The sequence below is a fragment of the Aspergillus heteromorphus genome, assembly GCF_003184545.1.
Source record: "Aspergillus heteromorphus CBS 117.55 chromosome Unknown BO70scaffold_4, whole genome shotgun sequence".
In the NCBI taxonomy this organism is placed as follows: Eukaryota; Fungi; Ascomycota; class Eurotiomycetes; order Eurotiales; family Aspergillaceae; genus Aspergillus; species Aspergillus heteromorphus.
Genome location: NW_020290409.1, coordinates 1276960 through 1301857, shown reverse-complemented (window position 1 = coordinate 1301857; position 24898 = coordinate 1276960). Strand labels below are relative to the sequence as shown.

Here is a 24898-nt window from a genome sequence, read left to right as displayed (position 1 = left end):
TCCACTCGACACAGTCCATCTCTCTGTATTCGTTACTGGTTGACGGTGCCGCCTGGAAGGCTACTAAACAAGTCACTGGCATTGCGAAACGGCACCGTTGGCTTTTCGGGGTATGAAGCTGAGCACCGACTCATGATGAGATCAACTCGGCCACACGCCCATGCTCATGACGTCATCTCAGAATGAGCTTGAAGCTGACAACAGGGTCTGTTGCGGTCTGAAAAACGACTTTCAAGCAAGCTCCAAGATTCCTAGGAGATCGAATCAGTTAGAGCGGTGCATTGGTCTATGATTATTATGTATCGTGGTACCCCGCAACTCCATCCTTGAGTGACAGAGTGACAGAGTGACAGGAGGCCCCGATCCGATTACGTTAGTATCGCAGCCAAGCTTTGTTGGACGGAGTTCGGAGGTAGCGGGTTTTGGGGGGGCTCGGAGCGGAGAAGAGCTCCGAGGCCGACGCTGGACGGTTGGGGATCGCAGATGAAGAATAGACGAAAGAAGACTTGGGACGGTGGGAAAGGCTAGGCTCGTAGTGCCTTGCCCATCTGTCCTGATTGGTGCACGTCTCAACAGCATCCACGAGTGGTTGGGTATCCAGACACTGGCTCGATGCAACAATCCCCATGCAGCGTCGGCACTCCGTATTTCTGCCTCCGCGGAAGACGGACTGCCGATCGGAGCTCTGCTAGCCACAGGTCAAGCTCCGACACGCAACCTTTCCGGGTGATGTCAAATTGAAGACGGAGAGGATATACTTATACACCGTACAACCAAGTATGCATCATATCTTCAACCTTGCAGATTCAAGCCACTGATATCGTGCTTTGGTCGATGTAAGACCCCGCCTGGGATGGAATACAAAGCCGGGACGGGAAGGCTTGCAGCCTCGGAGGCGTCGGAAGTTGACCGGTGGCTAATGGTCATTCATTCATTCATTATTATTGTACTGAATGCTCTGCAGGCTGATATGCTCGGACTTCTTGCTGACGGGTGATTTGTAATTAGTAATGCCCAACAATGATGTCGTGAGATGTTTATTACCGGTCCGTTGAGCGAGAGAGAGAGAGAGAGTGTGTGTGTGTTGTTGGTGCAATGAACGAACGTCACGAGTCCCCAAGGATTGCCCGGCAAGGTGAGATGGGAAGGAATCCGAGCCCTGTGCAACCCCAAATTCCGGATCGGTGCATGGATTGCACCCGGGATCTACTGCTCACTGGTGGATCGACATGAAGGCCTGGTTGAAAGCAGGCCCGAATAAGGCTAGCTATTCCGAGGTGGGCCGTTCTTGTTCCATGGACTGAGGTGCCGAGGGGACAGCCTCGTGGATGGAAGAAGCGTGCCTTCCTGCCTGTCCGGGGATAATAAGTAGTTGGTTAACTTGGACAGCCGCTGAGTCAAGTGACATCCTTCCCGTTCAGGCTGAGGCTGGCCGGACTTGCCTGATCCGGGGCATCTGCGTGCGTGACGGGCGCGTAATGTTACTATAGTGCTTACTGGCTGGGACGATGTCTGAGCCATCCGTACGGCATCAGTCGATAGTTACCTAAGTACCTACCTTACCTACAGTTTGTTCGGCGTGGGGCCCGGGCACCCTGATCCTCCCTCCCTACGACTTAGTGCTCTACCTTTGACAAACCTTAATCCCGCCAGAGAGAGATAATAACAGATAGATACTCCGTAAAGAGGGAATCAATCATATCGGACAGACGACAAACACGGGTCTTGTCGACCGGCATCCGGATGCTCCGAGAGGCGCTGGTCTTTTCCTTGGCGGCCGCAGCCCTGGTTCCCTGGTTCCTCGCCTGCCCTGGAGGAGATCTATGGGTTCCTATCATCATATCACGGGAGACTAGCTGCTAAGCTGACAGGAATGGGTCTAGTCTGGCCGACCAGCGGTCAGATCAGACCCCGAAGACCCGGTCAAACCCTGCCCAGGACGGAGTCGGACAATTGCCCTTCCTGCTCAGCTGTTTGTCTGTCCAGTGCCTGCCCTGCCTGTCTGCCTGATGTGCGCATGGGACCAGGAGGGTCCTCCTGGTACTGACTGACTGACTGACTGGTAGTAAGTAGAAACAACTAACTCGGAGGTACGTAAGGTACACATAGTTCGCCCACTGCTGCCCATCGGCTCAATCATCCCATCCCAGGGAGGTGGTAGCGTGACAACTTTTCTCTTCTATATACCCACCTACCCACCCTACCCACCTTCTTTCCTGGCACTCGGCTCTGCGTCCTTGACGCTGCCATGCTCGCACGGCTTTCAAGGCCTTCCCCCTCGTGTCATCCTACTCTATAGACCATCCTGCCCTCCGCGGCATCCCGGCCCTGGTTTCCTTCACGCTGCTTGGGCTACGCCTACGTATTATTCCTCTTCCTCTTCCTCTTCCTCTACCTCTACCCTCGTTTCTCCGCCTGTCCGCACTTTCCTCTAGAGCGCACCTCTTCTCGACCCCCTAAGCTCATCGTCATGGGAGTAGGAGCAGTTCTCGAGCCGCTGGTTGTGATCGTCCTTCTCTTCGGAGGCACCTGGATCAACAGAACCAGCGGGTCCTTCCCTGCGCGCAGAACTCGTCGCAAATCATTCATCACCTCGCGGGGTTCCTCGCCTGATGTGATAGAGTCCGGAGTATCAACACCAACCACAAAGGATGGGTTGCTACCTCGTCGGCTGTCATCCTCCTCGTCGCTTTCACAAGCCGGGCAAAGTGGATGGCGCAAGCGGCAGGTTGGCATCTTTTCGTCTGTATTCGAGGTCACCACCCCGGACACTGCCGTTTTCCATGATCGCCTCCTGAGTCGCCTGCTCCGCAAGTTCCCGTTCCTGGTCGAATGCTGGTACTGGGCGTTGGTGTACTGGGTATGGTCTCCCACCTAACGTTCCGCCGTTTCCGCCGTCCCCAGGGGTTGGTAACGGGCTAACTGATCTGACATAGACATACCAACTGGGTCGGGCTTTCACTGCCGTCACACTCCAAGAAGGCACAGTTGACGTGGCGAGGAAACATGCGCTGGAGCTGATCCAGATCGAAGAGGCGCTGGGGCTGTTTTTGGAGGTTCCGATCCAGCGGTTCTTCCTCCGACATCCCCAGCTGATGACTTGGACCAACTGGCTTTATTCGTTTATCCACATCCCGGGGACCATCGCCTTCCTCGTCTGGCTCTACTACTATACCACCACCACCACCTCCTCCTCCTCCAGGAACCGATTCGATGAGTCGCAGCCAGGCAAGCCGCGCGGGCTCAGGAGCGGCTCTCCCGCCGGCCCACGCCTGTATCAAGCCCGGCGCCGAACCCTGGCCGTGTGCAACTTGCTCGCCTTTGTAGTTTTCACGCTGTGGCCCTGCATGCCGCCTCGTCTGCTGAGTGACAAAGACGCGCAGGGGCCGGATGCCGCGCTCGGCCGAAGCTATGGCTTTGTCGACACGGTGCACGGCGTCAACGGAGCGGGCAGCGTCTGGACCGAAAACCGCTTCTGCAACCAGTATGGTAAGTCGAGTCGTTCATTCTGCCCGGGTGGATTTCAGAAGAGACGGCTGACTCGAAGACTGCCGCAGCCGCCATGCCCTCCTTGCATTTTGGCTACTCCCTCATGATCGGACTCACCATCATGACCATCCCGCTGCCGCCACATCACCGTCGGCGTTCGCGCCTGGCCCTTGGCTCCTTCGGCGTGCAGATTCCATCGTGGCGCCGACTGGTCTGCCTGGCTGTCGGGTTCTCCTACCCATTCACCATCCTGGCCGCCATTGTCGCAACCGCGAACCATTTCATTCTGGACGCTGTGGCCGGTGCCATGGTATGTGCCATTGGGTGGAAGTTCAACGGCATCCTGCTAAACCTGCTGCCCGTGGAAGACTACTTCCTCTGGGCGCTTCGCATCCACAAGCCGGTGCCGACGGCGGCGGCGGAGGAGGAGAGTGACGATGTCGATGGATGGCTTGATGACGGGATGCCCGAGCCAACGGCCCTTCCCTGGTAAATCAGGGCTCGTCCCTTCGTCCCTTCGTCCCTATTCTGCAGACCCCCATGATACCCTTTCATGTTGATGAACCTGCCATGCCCCCGATGAATATCTCTTACCACGATGCATGTATGCGACGGTCGTTTCTGTATCCCTATGGCCATTACTACCATCCCGCGGGCCCCCGTCTAATATCGGCCTACGCCGACGGCCTACCATCTATACATATGCCGTCGTGCTCTCGCTAGGGAGCAATGCAATATATTATTACATTAATTGCATGTATCTGTAAAGATCTTCCTTCCAACTCGAGATGGCCCTGTGCGCTGATTGAGCACGGGTTAGTAGGCCAGGGGGGCAGACACAGTGAATGGAGGGGATTTCTCCATTTGCCTCATCCCCACCGAAAGTAACCCGGAGTGTTACACGATGGATGGCTGGTGAGGAATCAGAATGTAACCAAAGAAAAAAAGTCCTATTGTAGCCCTTTCCAGGGACGGTGGAGGGTCTCTGGCACGCCTGGGGTGTTAGTGCTACCGGCCCATTGTGCCTAGGGATTGTTGTATACAGGGACCTGTAGGGCTCACGGGACCGCGGGGCTACAGTGACTGACTGCAGATCGCCGTGCATCCAGGGAATGGAGGCAGGCCGTGAATAGAGGAGCGTGAAAGGGATGAGGGAAGGATTGTTGTGGATGGATAGACAGACATTGGCGCAGAAGCAGAAGTAGAAGCAGTAGAAGAAGAAGAAGAAGAAGAAGAAGCAGCAGAGGCCGCCCTTCCTCTCTCTCCTCTCTCTCCTGCCACCACCAACACCACCACGAACAACCACCAACACTGTCCACCCCATTCACCTCTCCCCCTTCCTATTATCTGTCATTCAAACCAGCAATAACACTTGCTCCCCTAGAGCTATTCTCTGGTGCGCCAACCCTCAACCCCCTGCTGTCCGTCCCCCCCCGAGTGCGGACTGATCCCCGACCCTTGCGACCGCGGGGTTTCTGCTGTTCCTCATCTTCCTTCGCCATCTTCCGCCTCAACCATCGGTCGTTTGCCTCGATTGGAGCTCCAGGTCAGTCTGCAATCTCATCTGTCCTCTGGACCAAGTGTCTAATCCACCCCCCCAGTTCTTTGCGTGACACAATCCGCGCCGTGTCTCTGAATTGTCCTTGAGACGGGTGTCTCAGCGATCGATTCGATCATCCATCCAGTACTCCGTACGAGGGAGCGAGTGGCCCGTCGCCAGTTTTCGATCGTCTCTATCCATCCATCCCTCATCTGCGGTGGACTGTCTACGAGCAGGGACCCGGGTACTCTCTCTGGGCTGGACTGCGTCTACTCGTGGTTCTGCGACGGCCTCCCCCCGCTTCGTGGTTGTGCAGCAGCGACTCCGCGTTTCCGGGCGTTGACTGGAGACGATCGTCAGCCGCCGGCTTCTGTTCGCGTCACGTCCGCTCGTCGGCACCATCGTCCTTCAGAGCACGACGATCTGTCCTTCTACGAGGTGAACGCGACTTGATCTTTTTGGCAGTCGTCCGAGCTGCCCCCGAAGTTGCGACGAGGAACCGTCCTCGTCTGTCGGGACGACGTTGTGATTCTGCCACTGCGTCCGAGCCACCACCCAACGGCCCACGGTGATAGGACTGCGTTCCCGATAGCTAGCACAAGGGCGTCTGGTTGCTTTAGGACCCCAGTGACACTTCCAGCGACAAAGCGTGGGAGATTTATTCCGCTGTTGGGGCTTTGGGGCTGCTGGTGAAGCGAGTGCGTCATTTGCGGTCTGGCAGCGTCGCCTTCCCTTTCCCCCCCCAAGAAGTGCAACGCGTTGTCGTCTTCCCGCCTCCCGGCGTCGCGACCTTCTCCACCACTTCTCTCTCTCTCTCTCTCTCTCTCTTCCTCTTCCACCGACCACCACCTTGACCCGTCCACCACCCCCACCCCTTTCTCCATCAGAAGGCTTCGCCTATCCTCATCTCCTTCTGATCTTCGATCTCCCCCCCCTTCTTTTTCCTTCCGACTCCCGATTGCGCATTATGGCTGAGGATACCCCTGCTGCCTCCGCGCCCGCCCCCGACGCCGCTGAGCCGGTCGTCGAGCGCGCTTCTTCCGAGACGAAGCCTGCCCCCGCGGAGTCTGCGCCTGAGCCCTCCAAGGAGAAGGAGGAGCAGCAGACCAATGGTCCCGAGGACAAGCCGTCCGGTAAGCATGTCCAGCAAAACACCCCTCCCTCTTACCCAGGCCATCATCCCCACCGCCGCATGATCCTTTACAACTCGCATCTGCTAACCATCGATCTTCGTGTTTACTAGAGTCGGTGACTGCGGTTGATGAAAAGAAAGAATCCGCCGAAGAGTCGGCCGAGCAATCCACCGCCCCGGCTGAGACTGCTGATGCGAAGGAGCCCGAGGCGAGTGCGACCGCGCCTGCAGAGCCCGAGGCCGCCCCAAAATCGGACGCCAACGGAACACCCGCGTCGGCCAAGAAGGCTGGCGCCGCGAAGCGCAAATCCTCAGGAGCGGTCCCCGAACACAAAAACAAACTGAGCCGCAAGAAGTCACAGGTTCGTGTCACGCAGCTCGACGCACAGCCTGGCCAGTACTTCCTCGCGCGTCTCAGAAGCTTCCCCCCATGGCCGTCCATCATCTGCGACGAGGAAATGCTTCCTCAGACCTTGCTCAACACGCGTCCCGTGACCGCCCAGCGATCCGACGGAACTTACAGGGAGGACTACGCGGATGGCGGCAAACGCGCTCACGAGCGGACCTTCCCCGTCATGTTTTTCGAGACCAACGAATTGTAAGTGGCCCCGATGTTTCTACGCAATCCGGCGAAGCATCCCGGCTAATCGTGGACACAGCGCGTGGATCACCAACACAGATTTGACACCCATCGATGCTGATGGATGCAAGGAAGTATCGGAGAAGGGTAAGTCGAAGACCCTCCAGGCTGCGTATGGTGTGGGTGCCGAAGGCCATGATCTCGAGTACTTCAAGAGCCTTCTGGTGGACCACCAGCGCGCGCTGGAGCAGGAGACCGAGGAGAGGGAGGCCCAGGCAGCTGCCAAGGCGGCCGCCAAGGCCGAACGGGAGGCCAAGAAGAACAAGCGCAAGAGCATGGAGGTCGTCGAGGACGAGGATGTCGACATGGAGGATGCCGACGAGGAGGCCAAAAAGCCCAAGAGCTCCAAGAAGCGCAAGAAGGATGCTGATCTCGAGGCCCAGGCCGATGAAAAGGTACGAGTGTCTAGCCAGATCGAGCGCGATTCGTCCGGTGCTAATGTTTCCTTCCATTTAGCCTGCAAAGACCCCCAAGACTGCCACCAAGTTGAAGCTCACGACGCCCAAGACTCCTACTAGCGAGGTCGGAAAGAAGACCCCTGCTTCTAGCCGGGCCAAGCAGACCGCCAGCAGCAAGAAGGCTGGCAAGGCTGCGGCCAGTGACGAGGGCGAGGATTCTCGCGCCGAGTCCAAGGAGCCCGAGAAGAAGGTCAACCAAGAGGAGGCCAAGGACAAGAAGGAGAAAGAGAGTATGCGCCCCCGAATATGATTGCTCGCCTCGATGTTAAAAGGTTGGACTAATGATGTCTAGTTCTTTTTGTGCGTCACAAGCTCCAGAAGGGCTTTATCTCCCGCGACCAGCCCCCTAAGGAGGAAGAAATGACCACGATGTCCAACTACTTCAGCAAGCTGGAAAAGCATGCTGACCTGGAAGTTTCGATCATCCGCGCCACCAAGATCAACAAGGTTCTGAAGATGATCGTGAAGCTTAGCTCCATCCCTCGTGACGAGGAGTTCCAGTTCCGCCAGCGTGCCGTGACCATTTTGTCCAAGTGGAAGACCTTGCTTGACGCGGACACCACTGGTCCATCGGAGGACAAGGACAAGGACGAGAAGCCCAGAGCCAATGGGGTCCACAAGGAGAGCAGCGTCGAGACGCCAGCCAAGGCCGACACTGAGAATGAGAAGGAGGACGAGACCAAGGAGAGCAAGGCAGACACCGCGGAACCTCAGGACGAGTCCATGGCCGATGCGGATGCGTCGGAAAAGCCGCAAGAGCCCGAGGCAGTGAAGGAAGATTCCGAGAAGGCTGCTCCCAAGTCCGAAGAGGCGGCACTGGAGAAGACGGCGGAGAAGCCAACCGAGGAGAAGGCGAACGAGAAACCCGCCACCGAGAAATCCGAGGAGAAGGCTACGGAGGCGGCGGCTTAAGAATGATGGATCTCGTTTACCGTTGCTATTTACCCACATTGACTGTGGCGTTCGGTTTGGCTTGTGCACCTTCCTTTGCGTTAGTTCTTGGGTCTGTGTTGTGGCTTCTCCCTGCATTGCCCTGCTTTCCTTTACTCTATCTGTTCCTTTCATTCTTGGACTCAATCCTGAAAGCTGGAAAATCGAACTTCATGAAAAAAAAAAAAAAACAGCTGTTGAACGTACAATCTCCTTTCGAACGTTCACTGTGGTCCCTTCACCAACCCCCTCCCTCTCTGTCATCGCCATCTGTACATCTCTCTAACCCTTCTCCCTCCCCCCTTTGCGGCATACATGAGTTGGGGGTTTGGACGGTGTCAGGATATGGATAAGATGAACTACTTCTTTTTACTCTCCCCTCTCAATACTTTCCACCACACACCCTTTCGACAGTTTCCAGCTAGAATGAAAGCGACGTCAAGACTAGGATCGGGTTGACACTGAGGTAGATGGATCAGCACCACCGCCACCACCAGCACCATCTACCTATCTGTCTCCATGCCATGATACCATTCCCATCCACCTCCCTCCTACCCTCTCTCCCCCCTTTCTCTGTCTCATTTTCTTTTCTGTCTCACACTGGAAAACTTCAGCATGTGCTTCTTTCCTTCTTCCTTCTTTCCTGCTCGTTTGCCTCGACGGGGGCTTTTCCATTCCAGGTGTTTCCTTAATCTTCTTTTTCTTTTTCTCACTGATCGAAATTGTGCTCCTGTTTTCTGATTCGTTATTTCATCGTCGCTAGTAGTCTCGTCTCGTGTCGTCTTTCCCCCATGGTTTGATTGATCCTTGGTTAAATATTTAGGGAATGCCCAATGTAGTTGAATCCAATCAGTCAATCAATCGATCAATCAACCAATCAATCAATTAGTTAATATGTGAATCGATTTCCCCTTTTTCGGACATTCTATTCTTTTCTTCTTTTGTTGTAAGGTCAGTTTTGCTGGGATTAAGAGTGGATAAATACTAAATGGATGCTGGATCTGCGATGCGCATGCCGGTCTATAATAAGGTACCAGGACTGGAGGAGTACCGTAGGGAGTGAGTGGTAGGTAAGGTAGAGTATGATATTGCTTGTTCTCTACTGTATTGTACTGTATCATCGTGGTATCTACCTTATGGTACCTCGAGGATCACGTGAACGGAATAGGACGAAAGAGATGGGGAGGGGGAACGGACAAAGACGGAGGGAGCCGGAACGAGAAATTGGGTAACTGTGATTTAGTTCTATGCTAATGATGTATCTAGGTAGGTAGGTACAGGAAACAAAAAAAAAAAGCAGGACAGAACGGTAAGGCCATGGAATCTTGAAGGGATGGATAGGTGCGATAAACACAACGCAGTAGAGGGTATGATGTGGTATGGTATGGTATGATGGTATGGATATATCGATGTGATGAGGCGGTGGGAGGTTTAAGTTGTATGTGTATAGGCTTGCGTAGGTAGAAGAACGCGTTGGTTGTAAAGTCATTTATTATATAAGCGGTCAATCAAGACCATCCTAGATTTTAGCAGGGTAACCCTCATCGACGGCTACGACGACTACAACACTGATGTCGTCGACCTTGCCGCCGCGGTACCAGTCGCCCGGATAATAGCGCTGGGCTTCCTTGGCGAAGGGCCCGTCGCGACGGCTGTCCATGCTGGCGAGTTTGGCTTCGCCAACGATTGATGCGGCAATGAGGGATTGGAGGGTGTGAGAATGTTCGCGGGACCTGGACAGAGACGACTGTTCAGGACCAGCCTGAGAGGGAAAAATGAGAGAGGATAGGCCTTCGGGCTGGGTCAATTGTTTGAGACCTTCCGCGAGCTGGATCCCATAATCCGAGTCGACGGTCCAGGCACCCGTGGCGATCATGCGACTCGTGACGTGCTTCAGGATATCCTGATTGTTGAGGTTATCGAAGACGCCGTCGGTTGCGAGGATGAGAACGTCTCCGTGTTGCATCTGGAGGTTGGTGACGGCCGCGTCTCGCGGGAAGTCCTCCAGGAAGGACCCACCGAAGATGGACGCTTGGGTGCGCATTTGGGGCGGGATGATGCTGAGCTGGTAGGGTGTATTGAAGCCGTGCGTTTGAGGGATCGAGTAGTGGTGTACGGCTCCCAGTCGGAGAAGAACAGAGCCGGAGTCGCCTAGGTTTGCCAGCTCGACTCGTCCGTCTTCCAGTCCTACGCCAACCGATGCAGTGCTCCCACCGGCCGGGATTTTGTCGTCTGCCACTACCCCGTCGTATCCTGCCTGAAGAAGGTTGACCGGCCGTAACTCTTCTGCGGGCGAGTCCCAAGACAGGGCGGCTTCTGCCATGTAGCCGCATAGCGCGTGCGAGAAATCCGCGGGATCGACCTTGGACTCCGCCCAGCCGCCTACACCATCTGCGACGGCGAATGCGACAGCGTTGGTGCCATTCTGGCCGACTCTGCTGGCGAAGAACGCATCTTCACCACTGTCCGGTCTCCTCCTTCGTTGGATAAGCCGGTCCCGTGTGTCGGTAACAACTCCGATAGCCTCCTGCTCTTCAGGTGTAAAATTGTACGAGTTTTTGATCGGGTAAAAACGTCGGCCTTTGCCAGACGACGACGCGGCGACGCCATATGAAACCTTTGTCGTGGTTGAGTTTAACGGGGAGGTGGAATGAAAGGGCCGTCGAGGGGTGAATCGCGGGGATCGAGGAGCCGGGAAGGACGAGGATGTGGAAGGGTGTCGGAGGCCAGATGACCTCGGGGCCAAGAGCGAAGCTAAGAACCCATCTCTGACGACGGTGTGTAGGCTACTGCAGGCTGAACTGCAGGCTCTACCAGAAGAGACCAGCGCGATCATTGGCAGTAGACAGGAGCGTCACCGGGGTCTGGAGAATCCCGTGTGTACCAGCAGGAGCAGGAAGCGATCGAAGAGCAGATGGCCGTAGGAGCGTGCGGCGACGGGAATTCGGAAACAATGCCGAGCGTTGAAGGAGTGGAGAGGACAGGACGAAGCCGGATCAGACCGGCTGGTCAAGGAGGACGGAATATGGAACTTGGGGCCGGGGGGAGAGGATGAAGTAGGAGATCGAGACTGGAAATTTCAGGTTGGGACGAACGGGACGGCCGACCGCCTGGCGTCATCGACCGCCTCCGCGAGCATTGGAGGGGGGGAGGAGGAGAGAGGTCTCGGGCAGCGGAACGGGGTGAATCATCTGGGAAATGGTGGTGGTCAGTATCTCTACCAGTGTCTTCGATCTGGGGCGAGGGCAGGATCAAGTTAGGAAGGCTGGCTGGATGTTGGGCTGCAATGGTGGTGATTGTATACTCCATCCACTCCGTCAGGGCCGAACTCGAAGACTCACCAAACGCGCGAAGCACGGAGGACTTGGAATCATTAGAGAATAAAGGTGTCATGTCGTCATATTGGATGCTTGCCCCCAAAAGTAGGCAGGGCCACCTGGAGCCAAAAGGAGAAGGCCAAGATGGAGGAGGAGAAGGGGGAGAAGGAGGAGGATGAGGTGGTGGTGGAGGGCGCGTGGGTGGTGGTTTTGGCCGCCTTGGGAAGTTGCCCGAACTTCTTTCTAGAACTCGATTTCATCGCCGCGTCTCTTCCAACTTCCCTCCTCCAACCCCGCGCCCCCCGCGCCTCTCACTCCTCGCCCCCCCCCCCCTTCTGGGTAGTTTTGTCGTCTCCCAACCAGACTTTCGATCCTTAATCACCTTTATTCTCGTCCTTCCCATACACGCTGCAACTTCAACGGTCGGACTATCGGCGAATCCCTCATCCTCTGCGCCCATCATGATTCACCCATCGAGACAGGCCTACGTGGAGGCGGAGGAGGTGAGCCGACTTCCCCCCCGTCGCACCCGATATATCCAGGGCAAAATATCCCCCGATGGCTCATCGACTGCTCTCCAGGGGTTTTTTTCTTGTGCGACACATGCGCTGACCCCAAACTCTTAGGACACGGACACGGGCATTGATCTGGCAAGTCTGCGTGAGTATCCTTCCATTTCTTACACCCACGAGCTGCTTTGTGACTGGAACGATCGCTTATTGACGGACTTTTATCTTCAGCCATGGATCGCGACTACGAACTCCCCTCCGGCACGGCGGGCATCCCACCGGAGAGAGCCTCTGCCATCCTGTCTCAGTTCGAACGAAAGCGAAAAGCCGCCGCGATGGCGGTGCCCACTGATGATACCCGGGTGCGCACGCGGCTACGAGAGCTGGGTGAACCCATCACACTCTTTGGCGAGGGCCCCGTGGACCGGAGAGACCGCTTGCGGGAGCTGTTGACGGATCTTGCAGAGAGACAAGAAGCAGCAGCAGCGGAGGGGGATGTGGACATGCTCGGGGCCGCTGACGAGGAGGATGAAGAAGACTTGGAGCAGCAGGAGGAATTCTACACTGAGGGTACCGAAGAACTCTTGCAGGCCAGAAGAGACATTGCGCGCTTTTCTCTACCGCGCGCAAAGGCGCGCGTTGCCCGACAGAAAGACGAATCCACAATACCCCTACGGACGCACATCAAACATCGCAAGGCGATCAAGGAGAAGCTGCACAACTTCGATCTCTATGGGTCCCAAATCGCGGGTGACCGCCCGGTCAGTATTTGCCGCTTTTCTCCCGACGGACAAATTGTCGCGAGTGGAAGCTGGGACGGTGGAATGCGCTTGCTTACGGTACCAAACCTGGAGGAGAAACTCTCGGTCAAGGCGCATTCAGATCGAGTCGGTGGACTGGCATGGTTTCCGGGGGCCACGCTGCCTACATCGAACGTCTCGGAATCAACGGTGAACTTGGTCACCGGAGGTGGGGAGGGAAATCTTCGCCTGTGGTCCTTGGACAAGGATCAACCGCTAGCCACACTGTCCGGCCACAGCGGTCGTGTATGTCGGACGGAGTTCCATCCGTCAGGGCGGTATGTTGCCTCGGCGTCGTATGATACCACCTGGCGGCTATGGGACGTCGAGACGACGGCCGAACTGCAACTGCAGGAGGGCCACTCCCGGGAGGTGTACGCGGTGTCGTTCAACAACGATGGCTCGCTCCTGGCGAGCGGTGGGTTGGACAGTATCGGACGCATTTGGGATCTCCGGACGGGCCGCACGGTCATGATCCTCGAGGGGCACATCCGGGAGATCTTTGGGCTGGACTGGGGCGTCGATGGGTACCGGGTACTGTCCGGGTCTGGCGACGGATGGGTTAAGTGCTGGGATCTGCGTCAAGTGCGGAACAGCGGTGGGATCGGAGCACACAAGAGTGTTGTGTCTGACCTGCGCTGGTACAAGGGCTCGGAGGAGGCATCTCTGCTTCCCTCGGCAGAAGGGCCCGGCGGTCGGATGGACGTTGACGGGCCCGCGAGCGATGCGCCGGCTCCCGTGCAGCCCAGGAAGTCAGGCACCTTCTTCGTGAGCAGTGGATTTGACAAGAACGTCAACATCTTCAGCGCGGATGACTGGTCGTTGGTGAAATCCCTGAGCGGGCATGCAGGCAATGTCCTCAGCACCGATGTCAGCGCGGATGCGCAGTGGATTGCAAGCTGTGGACATGATCGCACGGTGAAGCTGTGGGGGATCGAGTGAGATGTAATATTATACTAGCAATGACACTGGTCTATGCTCTATAGAATTGCTTTCTGTAGTGGACTTCATGTGAGCGTCCACCGCCCAGATACCTAGTATCTCACTGATATCCTTGGAGTAGTCTTCCTTATTATCAAATGATTACAGGGCCATGTTGATCTTTCAATCGGCACGGCAAACATTCTGATTGAGTCACGTGACTCCATATCAGGCCCGGATCGTACGCTATACCCGATCAGGGAAACAGAATCAACAACAGCAGGCGGTGAGCACAACCAGCCGTCACCTGACTCACCGCCCTCCGCAACCCGAGGCAAATCCCCATCCGCCAGTCCGCCGCCACTGATCTCGGAGAAAGAAAGCCTCTTCCCACAACAATCCAGCACGAAGCCCAACTTGCAGGCAGTTGCACGCAGAAGAGAATGGCAACATCAAGACTAGCAGCGCGGCTACGCGCAGCCCGCTCCCTCCAACCGGGACCCCGCGTCTCGCTCCCCACCTCCACTTCATCAACCTCCACCTACCTCCGATCTCATCTCCGATCCCCGATAACCGCAGCATCACGAACACCACCACTATCTACCCATCGCTTCGCCTCCACCAAGCCCCCGTCCTCCGCGGACACCACCGAATCCCACCCCGCCACTCCCCTTGTTACCCCCGACATCACCAACCACTACACGATATTCAAAAAGACCCTCCCGGCGGGCCCGCCTCCGGCCTCTCCCTTCGACATCTCCATGGGGGACCTCCGTCGCGAATTCCTGCAATGGCAAAGCCTCATCCACCCGGATAAATACCCCTCGGGGCCGCAGAAGCACCAAGCCGAGGCGCTGTCCGCGCGCATCAATGAAGCCTACCGCACGCTGCTGGACCCGCTGCCCCGCGCGCAGTACCTGCTGCGCGAGATGCACGGCATCGATGTGCTTGCCGAGGACGGCGCGTCGAAGCATGCGCTGGACCCCGCGACGCTGATGGAAGTCATGGAGGTGCAGGAGACGATTGAGGAGGTGGGGGCGGATCCCGGGGCGGAGGGCACGATCGCGGAGCTGAAGAAGGAGAATGATGCGCGGGTGGAGGGGTGCGTCAGGGCGCTGGCCGCGGCGTTTGATGCCGGGGATGTTGAGACGGCGAGGCAGGAGTGCGTGCGCTTGCGGTTTTGGTATAGTGTTGGCGAGGGCTTGAGGGAGTGGGAGCCCGGTACTACGGAGATTCGGCTGGTGCATTGATTGGGTGATTGACCGAAGGGAATGTTTGTTAGATTGTGGGAGCGCTTTCACTCTACTCTACTGTATTGTATAATACTGTACGGATATATCTACGAGATACCAGAAATATAGACTACAGACTAGAAGTTGAGTGCTGGGTGGCCCTGTGCTGATGCTGGAGGGCATGTAGGCGGTAGTGGTCGTTGGGAGAGTGGTTTGGTCACAGTTTCGTACTTCATATAGGTAAAATGAATTGAATGGCGAATACCTCCTTCGGCGTGTGCTGCGGGGTATACGCTCTATAGCTTGAACCTTAGGCCGAATAGAACTCTTTCCTCACGATAGAACTACATTGGGCACAGCTGGCATCGAAACCGAGGTTGAAGAAGAACATCGCGATGGGATGATGTGTGGAATCCCCATTGACACGTATGCATTGATAACACCGTAGATAGTACCCCTGACAGAGGACAGGATGGCTTCCTGCTTCCTTGTGGCCGGAGAGTTGACGTGCTGTCAGTGGAGTAGTATTTTATAGCAGCTGTCACTCGAGCAAGGGACGAAACGAACTATATTCTGGCAGCTCCACCGTTTGGAAGGCAGGACATGCGACATTATTATCTGGGTGAAATTTTGGATTGTTGAATTGGACGTGCATCTATCAGTTGGACCCGGGTTAGGGCACGCCAGAATACCCGCACATCCCCCGAATCTTTGCTGGAGGGATGGATGGATGGATGGCCGTCACTACAACTCCTTGGTAGAGAACCATCAATGCTCATCCATCGCTGCCAACTACCCCGCTGCAGATGAATAATGGCGGACGACAAAAATAGTCCCTTGATCCTGCATCTAAATCAACCCTCCACCGCCATTGAAAACCCCACGCCAATGAGCTGACCGCCGTTGGGTCCCCAGGAGGCTGGGATGAAGGGATCCATCGGGCAACAACATGAATGGAACCAGCAGCACCGCGCCCACGTCCGCCAGTCGGGAGGAGACTGGCCTCCCCGGTGGAGATGGGGGATTATCCCAAGCCCCTGTGACTGTCCTGGTTGGTTTCACGGCCTGTTGGACGACACGGCGCGTGTCTCTTCGCGTGAGACGGTGCATCGAGGGCGAGTGCCTGGTTGGGTTTCTGGCGATGAATCATCGCGAACAGGGGGTCCTCGAACATCTATCAACTCCCCCCTCTCCTGCAGTGCGTGCAGCGCATGCAGCATACATGAGTTGCCTCCCTGACCGAGCATTCTTCCCCCCTCCCTCATACATAACACGCCAACGCCAGGGCCGCCGGGCGGATCAATCGCTAAGCTAAGGCCCGGGCATGCCGCCATGCCGCCATGCCGCCATACGCCCGGGGGAGGGTCGCGATAAGACGAACTGGACGGGGCCGTTGGCTGGCATCGCGCAAAGCTGGCGGTCAATCCACTCCAAGCCCCGTCAGGACTGCACACGTAGCAGTCTAGCCGTCTAGCAGACGCTCTTGACCCCGTTAGCGGCGCTGCTGGTGCTTAGGCGTAGGGGGGCCGCCCGGAGGGGAATTCCAGGGCGCGATGCAAGCACGGGTGGGTGGTCGCATATATTAATGGCCCTGGTGCTGGTGGTCTTCTGTTCAATCCCTTGTTGTCAGATTTGTTGCGTCGGAAGGAAAGAACACAACCCCTGGTATTGTCAATGGAGCCTGATCGGGATTACAGCAGGTGAGTGTTGACGGCGAAGAAGTGGAAAATCGGACGATGATGATTGCCATTCGAGTGACTCACTCCTCTCCTCCTCTCCTCTCCTCCCCCCCCCTCTGCTGTGTTTCTGTTTCATGCCAACCACCACAGTGCTGCCACTGACCACCCTCTGGATGGATACAGCATCGTCCATTCACCGCCATTCACTTTCCTGGTCGGCCCCAACCACACCAAGTTGACCATCCAGTCTGGTCTCGCCCGTCATGTCTCCCAGCCGCTCGACCACCTCATGAACAGTGGGGAGACCCGCGAGTCCAAGCACCACATCGCCGTTCTGGAAGAGGAGGATGTCGAGACCTTCGTCGCCTTCTGCGAGTATGCCTACACGGGCGACTACCGCGTCCCTCCGCCCGGTTCTCGCGAGGAGGACCGTGAGGAACCCGCCGTCCAGAATCCCTTTCGCGGCGTCTTCTCCAACGACCCGTCCAGCCCCGCCGCCGTCCCCCCGCGCGCCCCTTCCCCTCCGCGCGCCCCCGAGCCCGACGATGGGTGGAGTCGACCCGACGCGGAGAATGGGTCCCAGGGCAAGGAGGACGACTGGGAGTGCGCGATTGCCCCGGACGATGAGTTGCAGCATCCAGCACCGCCCGTGACGGAGGAGCCCAGCGAACAACCCCCTCCCACGCCTGCCGCCGAGCAGGGGGACGGGGACGGCTGGGACGCGGGCGACGACGAACCCAAGGGCAAGAAAGGCAAGAAGGGCAAGAAAGACAAGAAGAAGAAGAAGAGTGGCGCGGCCGCGGAGGAACCTTCCACCAGCCTGACTCCCCCGTCCACGCCCCCCCTGGAGAATTCGAAGCCGGTCGAGGATGCTGCCAACCCACCTGCAGAGACAAGCGCAGCCCAGGAGAGCCAGGACTGGAGCGAGCCTGTGAACGCCCCCGAACAGGCTGATGCTGCGCCGTCCTCCCTTGGCGAGGGTTGGGAGCAGGCTGCGCCCACGCCGCCTGACGTTGAGGCCGTTGACACTGCCCGGGGCGACGAGAAGGACATGACCCAGCGGGTGGTCGAGGACGATCAAGATCCCAGGTATGAGGCACCTACCAAACGACAGACGGGGCCGATGATCGACACCTCCTTCGCCAAGCAGCAGTACTCTCGGATGAACGAGAAGGGCAGCAGTCTGTGGGACGACTTCGCAGCCATCGACTATGTCGACCCCCGTTCGTGCTTCGGTACGCGGCCACCCAGCGTGATGTCTTCGCGTTCGCGCTCGTCATTTGAGCTCCCCTACCTGGTCTTCCACGCCAAAATCTACGTCTTCGCAACGCGTTACCTGATCCCGGCGTTGGCCCAGCTCTGTCTCCGCAAGCTTCACCGGGACCTGCTTTACCTCGGGTTCGCGGAATCTAGCCCGGAGGAAGAAGATGAGGACCAGCATATCTTGAACAGCACGAAGGCGAGGAAGGTGCTCGATCTCCTTCACTACACCTACAACAAGACCACCCGCCTGGAGCCGATCACCCCCACGTCTGCAACCCAGCTGCGCGACAACGAGCTACGGAAGCTGGTCGTGCATTTTGCCGCGTGCAAGGTGCGCGATTTGGCGGCCTACTGCCCTCCAGTAGACAGCGACCTGGGGTCTGCCTCGGGCAAGCCACGGAAACTGTCCGCTCAGGGCTTCCGTGCTCTGTTGGACACCACGACAGAACTCGCCTCGGACCTGGTATACCGTATGATGATGTGAAAACCCCTCAATGTGTTTCAGGAATCTCCACTCCTTTCTCTCCCTTTTCCTCCCCCCCCCAATCCTTCCTATGACGCTCCGACCCAGCCCTCCATGTATATTCGCATACGCACGACCAGATGACAGCGCACGACAGATGGCATGAAACGAGATGCATGACCCGGCGTATGGAAAGAAAGAAAGATCAGTGTATGGAGTCTGTTCCAGTCCAATTCAACGCGCTTGTTGGCCCCTGTGCCAGCCACGAATTTCCTTCTGTGACTTTTGAAATTGAAATATTATTTGCTATGAATGACCCGCAACCTAGCTGATATGTGAATGTGAACTGTGGCAGCCTGCCTATGATGCCATGACATCTAGGTAGGTACCTACTAATAGCGTACTGTATTGGCTTGCTTCCTGCATACATACTGAAGCAGACCGCGCGAAGCGACTGGGACTTCCAGACGATTCTTCTGCCTGAGATTCGACCTGTGTCTTGCATGGGCCTTTGTCTCACCCACCTTCCTTCCTTCCTTCCTTCCTCTCTGCATGCCGGTTGTTTTGTTTGTTTATTCCTTGGCCTCGTCGGCCCAGAAGACAGCCCAGCCCATTCTTCTGCCGTGAAAATCCGGACAGTCGGCCCAGAGCAAATCGCGGCAAGGACAATAGCCTTGATAGAATCCCGGTATCCCGGTGGGCTCTGTCAGCAACGATCTGTAGTTGTCCTGGGCTGGCTTGGCGCTTCATAGGCAGTTGCGTTTCTTGAAGCGAATGGCCGAAGAACGATCTATACCATCTATACTCAACTCAGCTGCTGAGCCCTTCTTGGCGGGCGATCCTCTCTGGTGGTGCCAAGACCTGCCCAGCCCGACTTCTTCCTTCCGCTCGCCTCTCCCTCTCTCTCTCTCTCTCTCTCTCTCTCTCTCTCTCTCTCTCTCTCTCTCTCTCACAACTCAACTCAACTCAATCTCTCTCCTGCTTGTTTGCTCCGTCCAAGAAATCCGCCATTCATCGGCGTTCCGTCGCTCCATGCCGGTTTCTCCATCGCCCCATCCATGGTTGACCCGCCTGGATCAAGATCCACCTCCCTCGAACTAACTAACTAACTACTGCCTCCCCGGATCGCCCCCCCCCTATCAACACCCCCCCATTCCAGACAATGAACAAACCCTAAACCATCCCCCCCCCCTTTCGTTATCTCTGCTTCTATCCCTGATTCTACGCAACCACCGCCACCGCAAAGCTTGGCAGCGGAGCTCCCGGCCCTGATGCGCCGTCGATCTCCCTCTTGGCCCTCTCTCTCTTGAAGCCCAACAGGCTGGATGTATTCGCGCATGTTGAAGATTCTCGGTCGGCGGTACGCTCGGCTGCCTTCTGATACGACCGGACGCTGACCATCACTGCCACCGCCGGCTTCCAAGCTTCTTGTCCCTGTGCCTACGGAACACTAGTCTTCCTCTTTTTCTCGCCTCTCTGGCTCACTCCCGTCCCTGATCTTCGGACCGAAAGGGCCCTGTCCCCTTCCTCCGGTTGGTCCCTCATGTTGGCCCAGGTCGTAAATCCGCAATGGGCCGAGAGGGATCGTAGCCGGCGGCTCGGGATGGTTTCAGGGGCAAAGGGGATTGAATTTGAGAGTGTCTCGTGGAAAGCCACCTTGATTATGTCTACCACTGCTTCCGGGTTCACATGAAGGCTTCCAACTTGGCCGTGTCAGATCGATGGCCCCTGATGTGGCACTGCCTCTGCGGTGGCAGGTGCTGGGACCGAGTAATGTCACGTATGCGCATTCGGAGATTTCCCTGTCATCGGCCGTTCGAGCTGGATCATGGGCGATGATAACAGCAGTGCGTGGCGCATATCATGCATCTCTCTCACTGACGGACTGGCAGTTGACGTTGCCTCTGCACTCCGACCCACCAGTGCAGAACCATATCCTCTCTTGGGCTTGGCGGAGGAGCCCGGAAAGTCGAAAATTATGAATCACTCTTTCCGCTAGGCATCAGGGTAATCCTTTGCCTTCCATGATGCCTAGACTGGGAGCCGTGGATCCCTGATCGTCTTGGCAGGACGATGCTGACCCCTAATATGCGCCAGCCCAGAGAGCTCTACTTCTCTTCTTTCTCAATCTTTCTAGTTTGATGGTCAGGCCTATCGTTTTTTTTTTTTTTTTGCGACACCGATTGTCTAGACTGCGAGTTTCATCGCCTGATAAGCGAACTGCTGCTGGTGGGTCCTTGTAGGTTGGCGTTGGCTATTCCACTCTTGGCCCTGCCACAATGTCGTTCATGATCCATGATTGCAGCAGCCCAAGTGCACTGCCTTAATATAGCCCCATGTGCAGGGACTGGCAAGGGGTCTTATATGACCTGTCGACTGTCCTGCTGCGAGGTATTGCTGCTGCGAGACTTCAATTAGATCAATTGGCTCTGCCAGTCCACTCCTCGGCTTGCTTTTTTACACCCTCTCATTGCTTTGCATCACAATCATTCACTTGCGCCCATATTTCTCTTCCGAGACGATCATTTGTGGATGAGGGTGCCACTGGGCCTGCTTGCATATCTCTTCTGCCTGGTTTTGTCAGTCTTTCCCCTTGGTTAAAAGTCTGTGTGATCCCTTTCGAGGCACCTGTGTCAGACATTGCCAGCTTGTTTGATATCACTTTCTGAATCATCAGCTATTGCCTCGACTTTCGGTGCCTTTAGCCACTATCAACTGTCTAGCCCCATCCTTCTCTCGTTCTTTCAATCCTATACCTCTATTCTAGCAACGCAATGTTCGAGCCCTCTGTACCGCCTGGCTCGTCCAGCTCCGACCTGGAGATCCTCGGCCACCAGTCCGAGAAAACGGTTCAGTTGGGGTTCCGCGGACGACTACGCCATTTCACATGGGCGTGGTACACCTTGACCATGAGCACCGGCGGGCTGGCTCTCCTCATTATCAGCCAGCCCTTCTCATTCAAAGGCTTGAAGGAGATTGGTCTGGCCGTGTACATCCTCAACCTCATATTCTTTGCCGTCGTCTGCTCCTGTATGACGACCAGGTTCGTCGTGCATGGCAACCTCCTTGAATCTCTGCGTCACGATCGGGAGGGCCTCTTCTTCCCGACATTCTGGCTCTCCGTCGCAACCATCATCACTGGCCTGTACCGCTACTTTGGCGACAATGCCAACGAGGCATTCATGTATGCTCTCGAGGCTCTCTTCTGGGTGTACTGTGCGTGCACGCTGGCCACCGCAGTTATCCAGTACTCCTTTGTGTTTTCGGCTCACCGATATGGCTTGCAAACCATGATGCCGTCGTGGATCTTGCCAGCATTCCCCATCATGCTCAGCGGCACAATCGCGTCAGTCATTGGAGAGGAACAGCCCGCCCGCTCGGCCATTCCTATCATCGTTGCCGGTATCACGTTCCAGGGTCTCGGCTTCTCCATTAGCTTCTTGATGTATGCTCACTATATCGGGCGACTGATGGAGTCAGGCCTACCATCGAGCGAGCACAGACCGGGCATGTTCATCTGTGTTGGTCCACCTGCCTTCACGGCGCTAGCATTGATCGGGATGACCAACGGGCTGCCCGAAGACTTCAAAGTCCTCGATGACGCCACTGCGATCGAAGACGGTCATGTCCTTCGCCTGCTTGCCATCGGAGCAGCCATGTTCCTCTGGGCCCTGAGTCTGTGGTTCTTCTGCATCGCCATCATCGCCGTCATTCGCTCCCCACCCAAGGCCTTCCACCTCAACTGGTGGGCCATGGTGTTCCCCAACACGGGATTCACCCTCGCCACCATCACCCTGGGTAACTCGCTCAACAGCGCAGGCATCCGGGGTGTGGGCACGGCGATGTCGATCTGCATTTTGTGCATGTTCCTGTTCGTTCTGGTCAGCAATATCCGGGCCGTTGTCCGGAGGGACATCGTCTACCCGGGTAAAGACGAGGATGTGTCGGAGTGACCTGACCTCTCATTTGACCTTTCGGATATTTTCTTTATGTTTCCCTTAGCCCCTCTGCTTTTACCTTGCCTATCTTGCTATTGCATCTTAAGCGTTTGACCGACTAGCACGGCTATACACCATACACCATACACGGATCATGTTGAGCGCTCATACTTTGTTTCAGCCTGTTTCTCACTCTGACTCTGTCATCGAGACTTTTTTATACCATTAATAGAACGTTTACATCTCGCAGGATTTACATTGCCATGGTTCGGCGTATCCCAAAAGTACTGAGTGTATTCCAGAAGAGCGGGCTCGCATACATCCTGCGTAGCGCCTTAACATCCAGGCCGTACCGCAGTGAACACAGCCAGCAAGAACCCGGATATTTTACTTTGTTTTCATTCAGGCGGTAAACGTGTAACGAAAACCAGTAAACAAACAAGAATACGCTCACTCCTTCCACAAAGGAATCCCACCTTCCTAAACGGACAGGGTTCAAAAAGGCCACCGTCTTCCCCCTTCCTCCCACTCTCTCTCTCTCTTTCTCCCACAACCACCGTCTTTCCTCCACCTCATCGCTCCCTGGCCTACAAGTTCCAGAGAGCGCCATGGCTATACATGCTTCACTTTTCAACTAGCCATGTCTCATGTCATGGCTGTCTAGTATATATACGGCCGTTGTTTATATTACTCCTATCGCCTCCTTCTCCTTGACACGGACTTGCTATTTACGCTCTATCGAGCGTGTACTTTCCAGACGCGTCGCGTCGTCTGCTTGAAGTCCATCCCCTATACTCACGAGCCTCAGACTCAGACTCAAAATGCAAAGAACGGAAACCCGAACCGCATCTCGAGACACGGCAGCTGCAATGCAATCCTCCGTATCGCTTCGTCGGACACTTGTGATCCTCACACCCAAACCATGACGGTCTACTTCACCACATTATAACCGGGAATCTGAAGCTGGGTCATCGCTTGTCTTTGCTCCTAACCATCGATATTTACGCGTCACAACGCGCGACTCGCTCGCATAAACGCCCCAAAGAGATCGATGATGAGAATGATGTCGGGACAACGCCCGACTGAGACAACGGAGTTCTCATCGGGTAGCCGGCGTGCAACGACGTGGTTTCACCTGCTGCATTAGCTGTCCGTTTGTCACTTGTCTCGGTACTGCGACTGGTCTTGGTACTTTTGACCAAAGCCTCTTGAAGGAGCAGGTCGGGTTTGGGTTTGGGTCAAGCCCAAGGCCATGGGACTCGCTGGGTAGATAGCCAAAGTATGAGCAGTGGACACAAAATCAGGTGTCCTTCAGGATTAGGTGGATGGTATATATTGCGATGGAACGGGTGTCGCGCGACCTACAATGTCTTATCCTCAGCTACTCGCGCATTGAATCCAGCAATCCTGATAAGTTTATACTATATACAAAACATCGGGAGCATTCTAGCGGCTGGGAAATTTCACTTGGGCGAGCCTTGTGGTAACGCGAGTGACGACTGAGTTGGAGAAAAAGTCATCGTGGCTTTTAACACCTGGAACTTATCCTCGTCAACGGAAGGTGGAATGATGGTGGTCAAATAAGAGATTATTGATTCAATGGTCATGCGAATGCTGAACTTATCATCGAAGAGACCGAAGATGAAAGAGCATCTTCTCATACCACGATGAGGCCTTTCCTGATGGAACTGCCGTTCTTGGTGGTTGATCAAAGTGACAACCGTGTTTGTTAGGGCGAAGCAGCCTCTGAAGCCTCAACAGACATACGCCGTTTCTCCCTGGCGCAGACGGCACTGGTATATTGGTGCCAGAGGTATCTTTCTTCAAAAGCACCGAGCTATAATTGATATCAAACGCTTGGGGTATCAGTGACACTCTTATATTCTTCAACAAAGAAAACATATAACTGTGTCACGGAATCAACATGCTTGGAACAAAACGTTCTTCGCAGCCCACTTCTTCAAAAGCTGGAATGTACTCGGAATACATGCTGTTAAACCCTCAGCAGAAGATGAAGTCCGGAAAGAGGACCAAAAGAAAAACAAAGACAAACTTGAAGAGGAGAGCGACGACTACGAAAGGGGTCTCCGATGAACCCGAAAATTCGAGCGGCGACGAAAAATAGTCAGTATGACGCTGGCGGGCTATACAACTTCAAAAGATCCATTCAAAAAGATCTTACTGCGATGCAGTCCCGGACCGGTGAACAATGTTGAGCTTGTTTCGTCAATCTGAAATGTCTCACCATCGCTCTTCATCATCGAGACTCATCACATGGAATCTACATTGACTTCACCACTCCGAACCAATGATGTTGGTTCCGGGTGCTTGCTTCCAGCATTTCAAATATCGAAAAGGCTTCCGCCCTAGATCCATCTGCTAATTTGATATTTCCTCAAAATCAGCTGTCATGCCGTCGAAGCAAATCATTTCACTATAGACACTATTGCAGAGCAGAAGACATATGATCCCGAAATACCAGCACCAACGGCAGACAGTCACTTGAAACGGCTTACAGGCTCTCTAGAACAGAGAAGATTATATCAAAGGAGGCGACAAATATTAAAAAAAAAAAAGTCAAAGAAAT

General features: G+C 55.6%; 7 protein-coding genes across 7 annotated transcripts; 6 read left to right on the top strand and 1 right to left on the bottom strand.

Annotated features, from left to right (window-relative positions):
- The first annotated feature begins 2305 nt into the window (after positions 1 to 2305).
- Positions 2306 to 4107, top strand: BO70DRAFT_166063 (phosphatase PAP2 family protein). The gene is made up of 3 exons (XM_025538334.1): positions 2306 to 2860; positions 2937 to 3489; positions 3558 to 4107. Exons 1-3 carry the CDS (start codon positions 2471 to 2473, stop codon positions 3980 to 3982), a joined length of 1368 nt encoding a protein of 455 aa, XP_025402530.1. The 5' UTR covers positions 2306 to 2470; the 3' UTR covers positions 3983 to 4107.
- A 1607-nt stretch (positions 4108 to 5714) lies between these two features.
- Positions 5715 to 8415, top strand: BO70DRAFT_166058 (PWWP domain protein). Its single transcript, XM_025538333.1, has 5 exons — positions 5715 to 6162; positions 6273 to 6759; positions 6821 to 7196; positions 7258 to 7489; positions 7552 to 8415. The coding sequence occupies exons 1-5, from the start codon at positions 5997 to 5999 to the stop codon at positions 8169 to 8171; spliced, it is 1881 nt and encodes a 626-aa protein (XP_025402529.1). The 5' UTR covers positions 5715 to 5996; the 3' UTR covers positions 8172 to 8415.
- Positions 8416 to 9406: 991 nt separating this feature from the next.
- ppmA (type 2C protein phosphatase PTC7) lies at positions 9407 to 11111 on the bottom strand. Its single transcript, XM_025538332.1, has one exon. The coding sequence runs from the start codon at positions 11023 to 11025 to the stop codon at positions 9709 to 9711; it is 1317 nt and encodes a 438-aa protein (XP_025402528.1). The 5' UTR covers positions 11026 to 11111; the 3' UTR covers positions 9407 to 9708.
- An 854-nt stretch (positions 11112 to 11965) lies between these two features.
- Positions 11966 to 13779, top strand: BO70DRAFT_359625 (putative pre-mRNA splicing factor). The gene is made up of 2 exons (XM_025542575.1): positions 11966 to 12166; positions 12247 to 13779. The coding sequence occupies exon 2, from the start codon at positions 12249 to 12251 to the stop codon at positions 13755 to 13757; it is 1509 nt and encodes a 502-aa protein (XP_025402527.1). The 5' UTR covers positions 11966 to 12166; positions 12247 to 12248; the 3' UTR covers positions 13758 to 13779.
- A 348-nt stretch (positions 13780 to 14127) lies between these two features.
- BO70DRAFT_359624 (J-type chaperone JAC1) lies at positions 14128 to 15185 on the top strand. Its single transcript, XM_025542574.1, has one exon. It carries the CDS (start codon positions 14180 to 14182, stop codon positions 14984 to 14986), a length of 807 nt encoding a protein of 268 aa, XP_025402526.1. The 5' UTR covers positions 14128 to 14179; the 3' UTR covers positions 14987 to 15185.
- A 1278-nt stretch (positions 15186 to 16463) lies between these two features.
- Positions 16464 to 18486, top strand: BO70DRAFT_166034 (uncharacterized protein). The gene is made up of 2 exons (XM_025538331.1): positions 16464 to 16668; positions 16831 to 18486. Exons 1-2 carry the CDS (start codon positions 16643 to 16645, stop codon positions 18392 to 18394), a joined length of 1590 nt encoding a protein of 529 aa, XP_025402525.1. The 5' UTR covers positions 16464 to 16642; the 3' UTR covers positions 18395 to 18486.
- Positions 18487 to 20727: 2241 nt separating this feature from the next.
- BO70DRAFT_166020 (tellurite-resistance/dicarboxylate transporter family protein) lies at positions 20728 to 22747 on the top strand. The gene has a single exon (XM_025538330.1). It carries the CDS (start codon positions 21148 to 21150, stop codon positions 22324 to 22326), a length of 1179 nt encoding a protein of 392 aa, XP_025402524.1. The 5' UTR covers positions 20728 to 21147; the 3' UTR covers positions 22327 to 22747.
- Positions 22748 to 24898: the final 2151 nt, after the last annotated feature.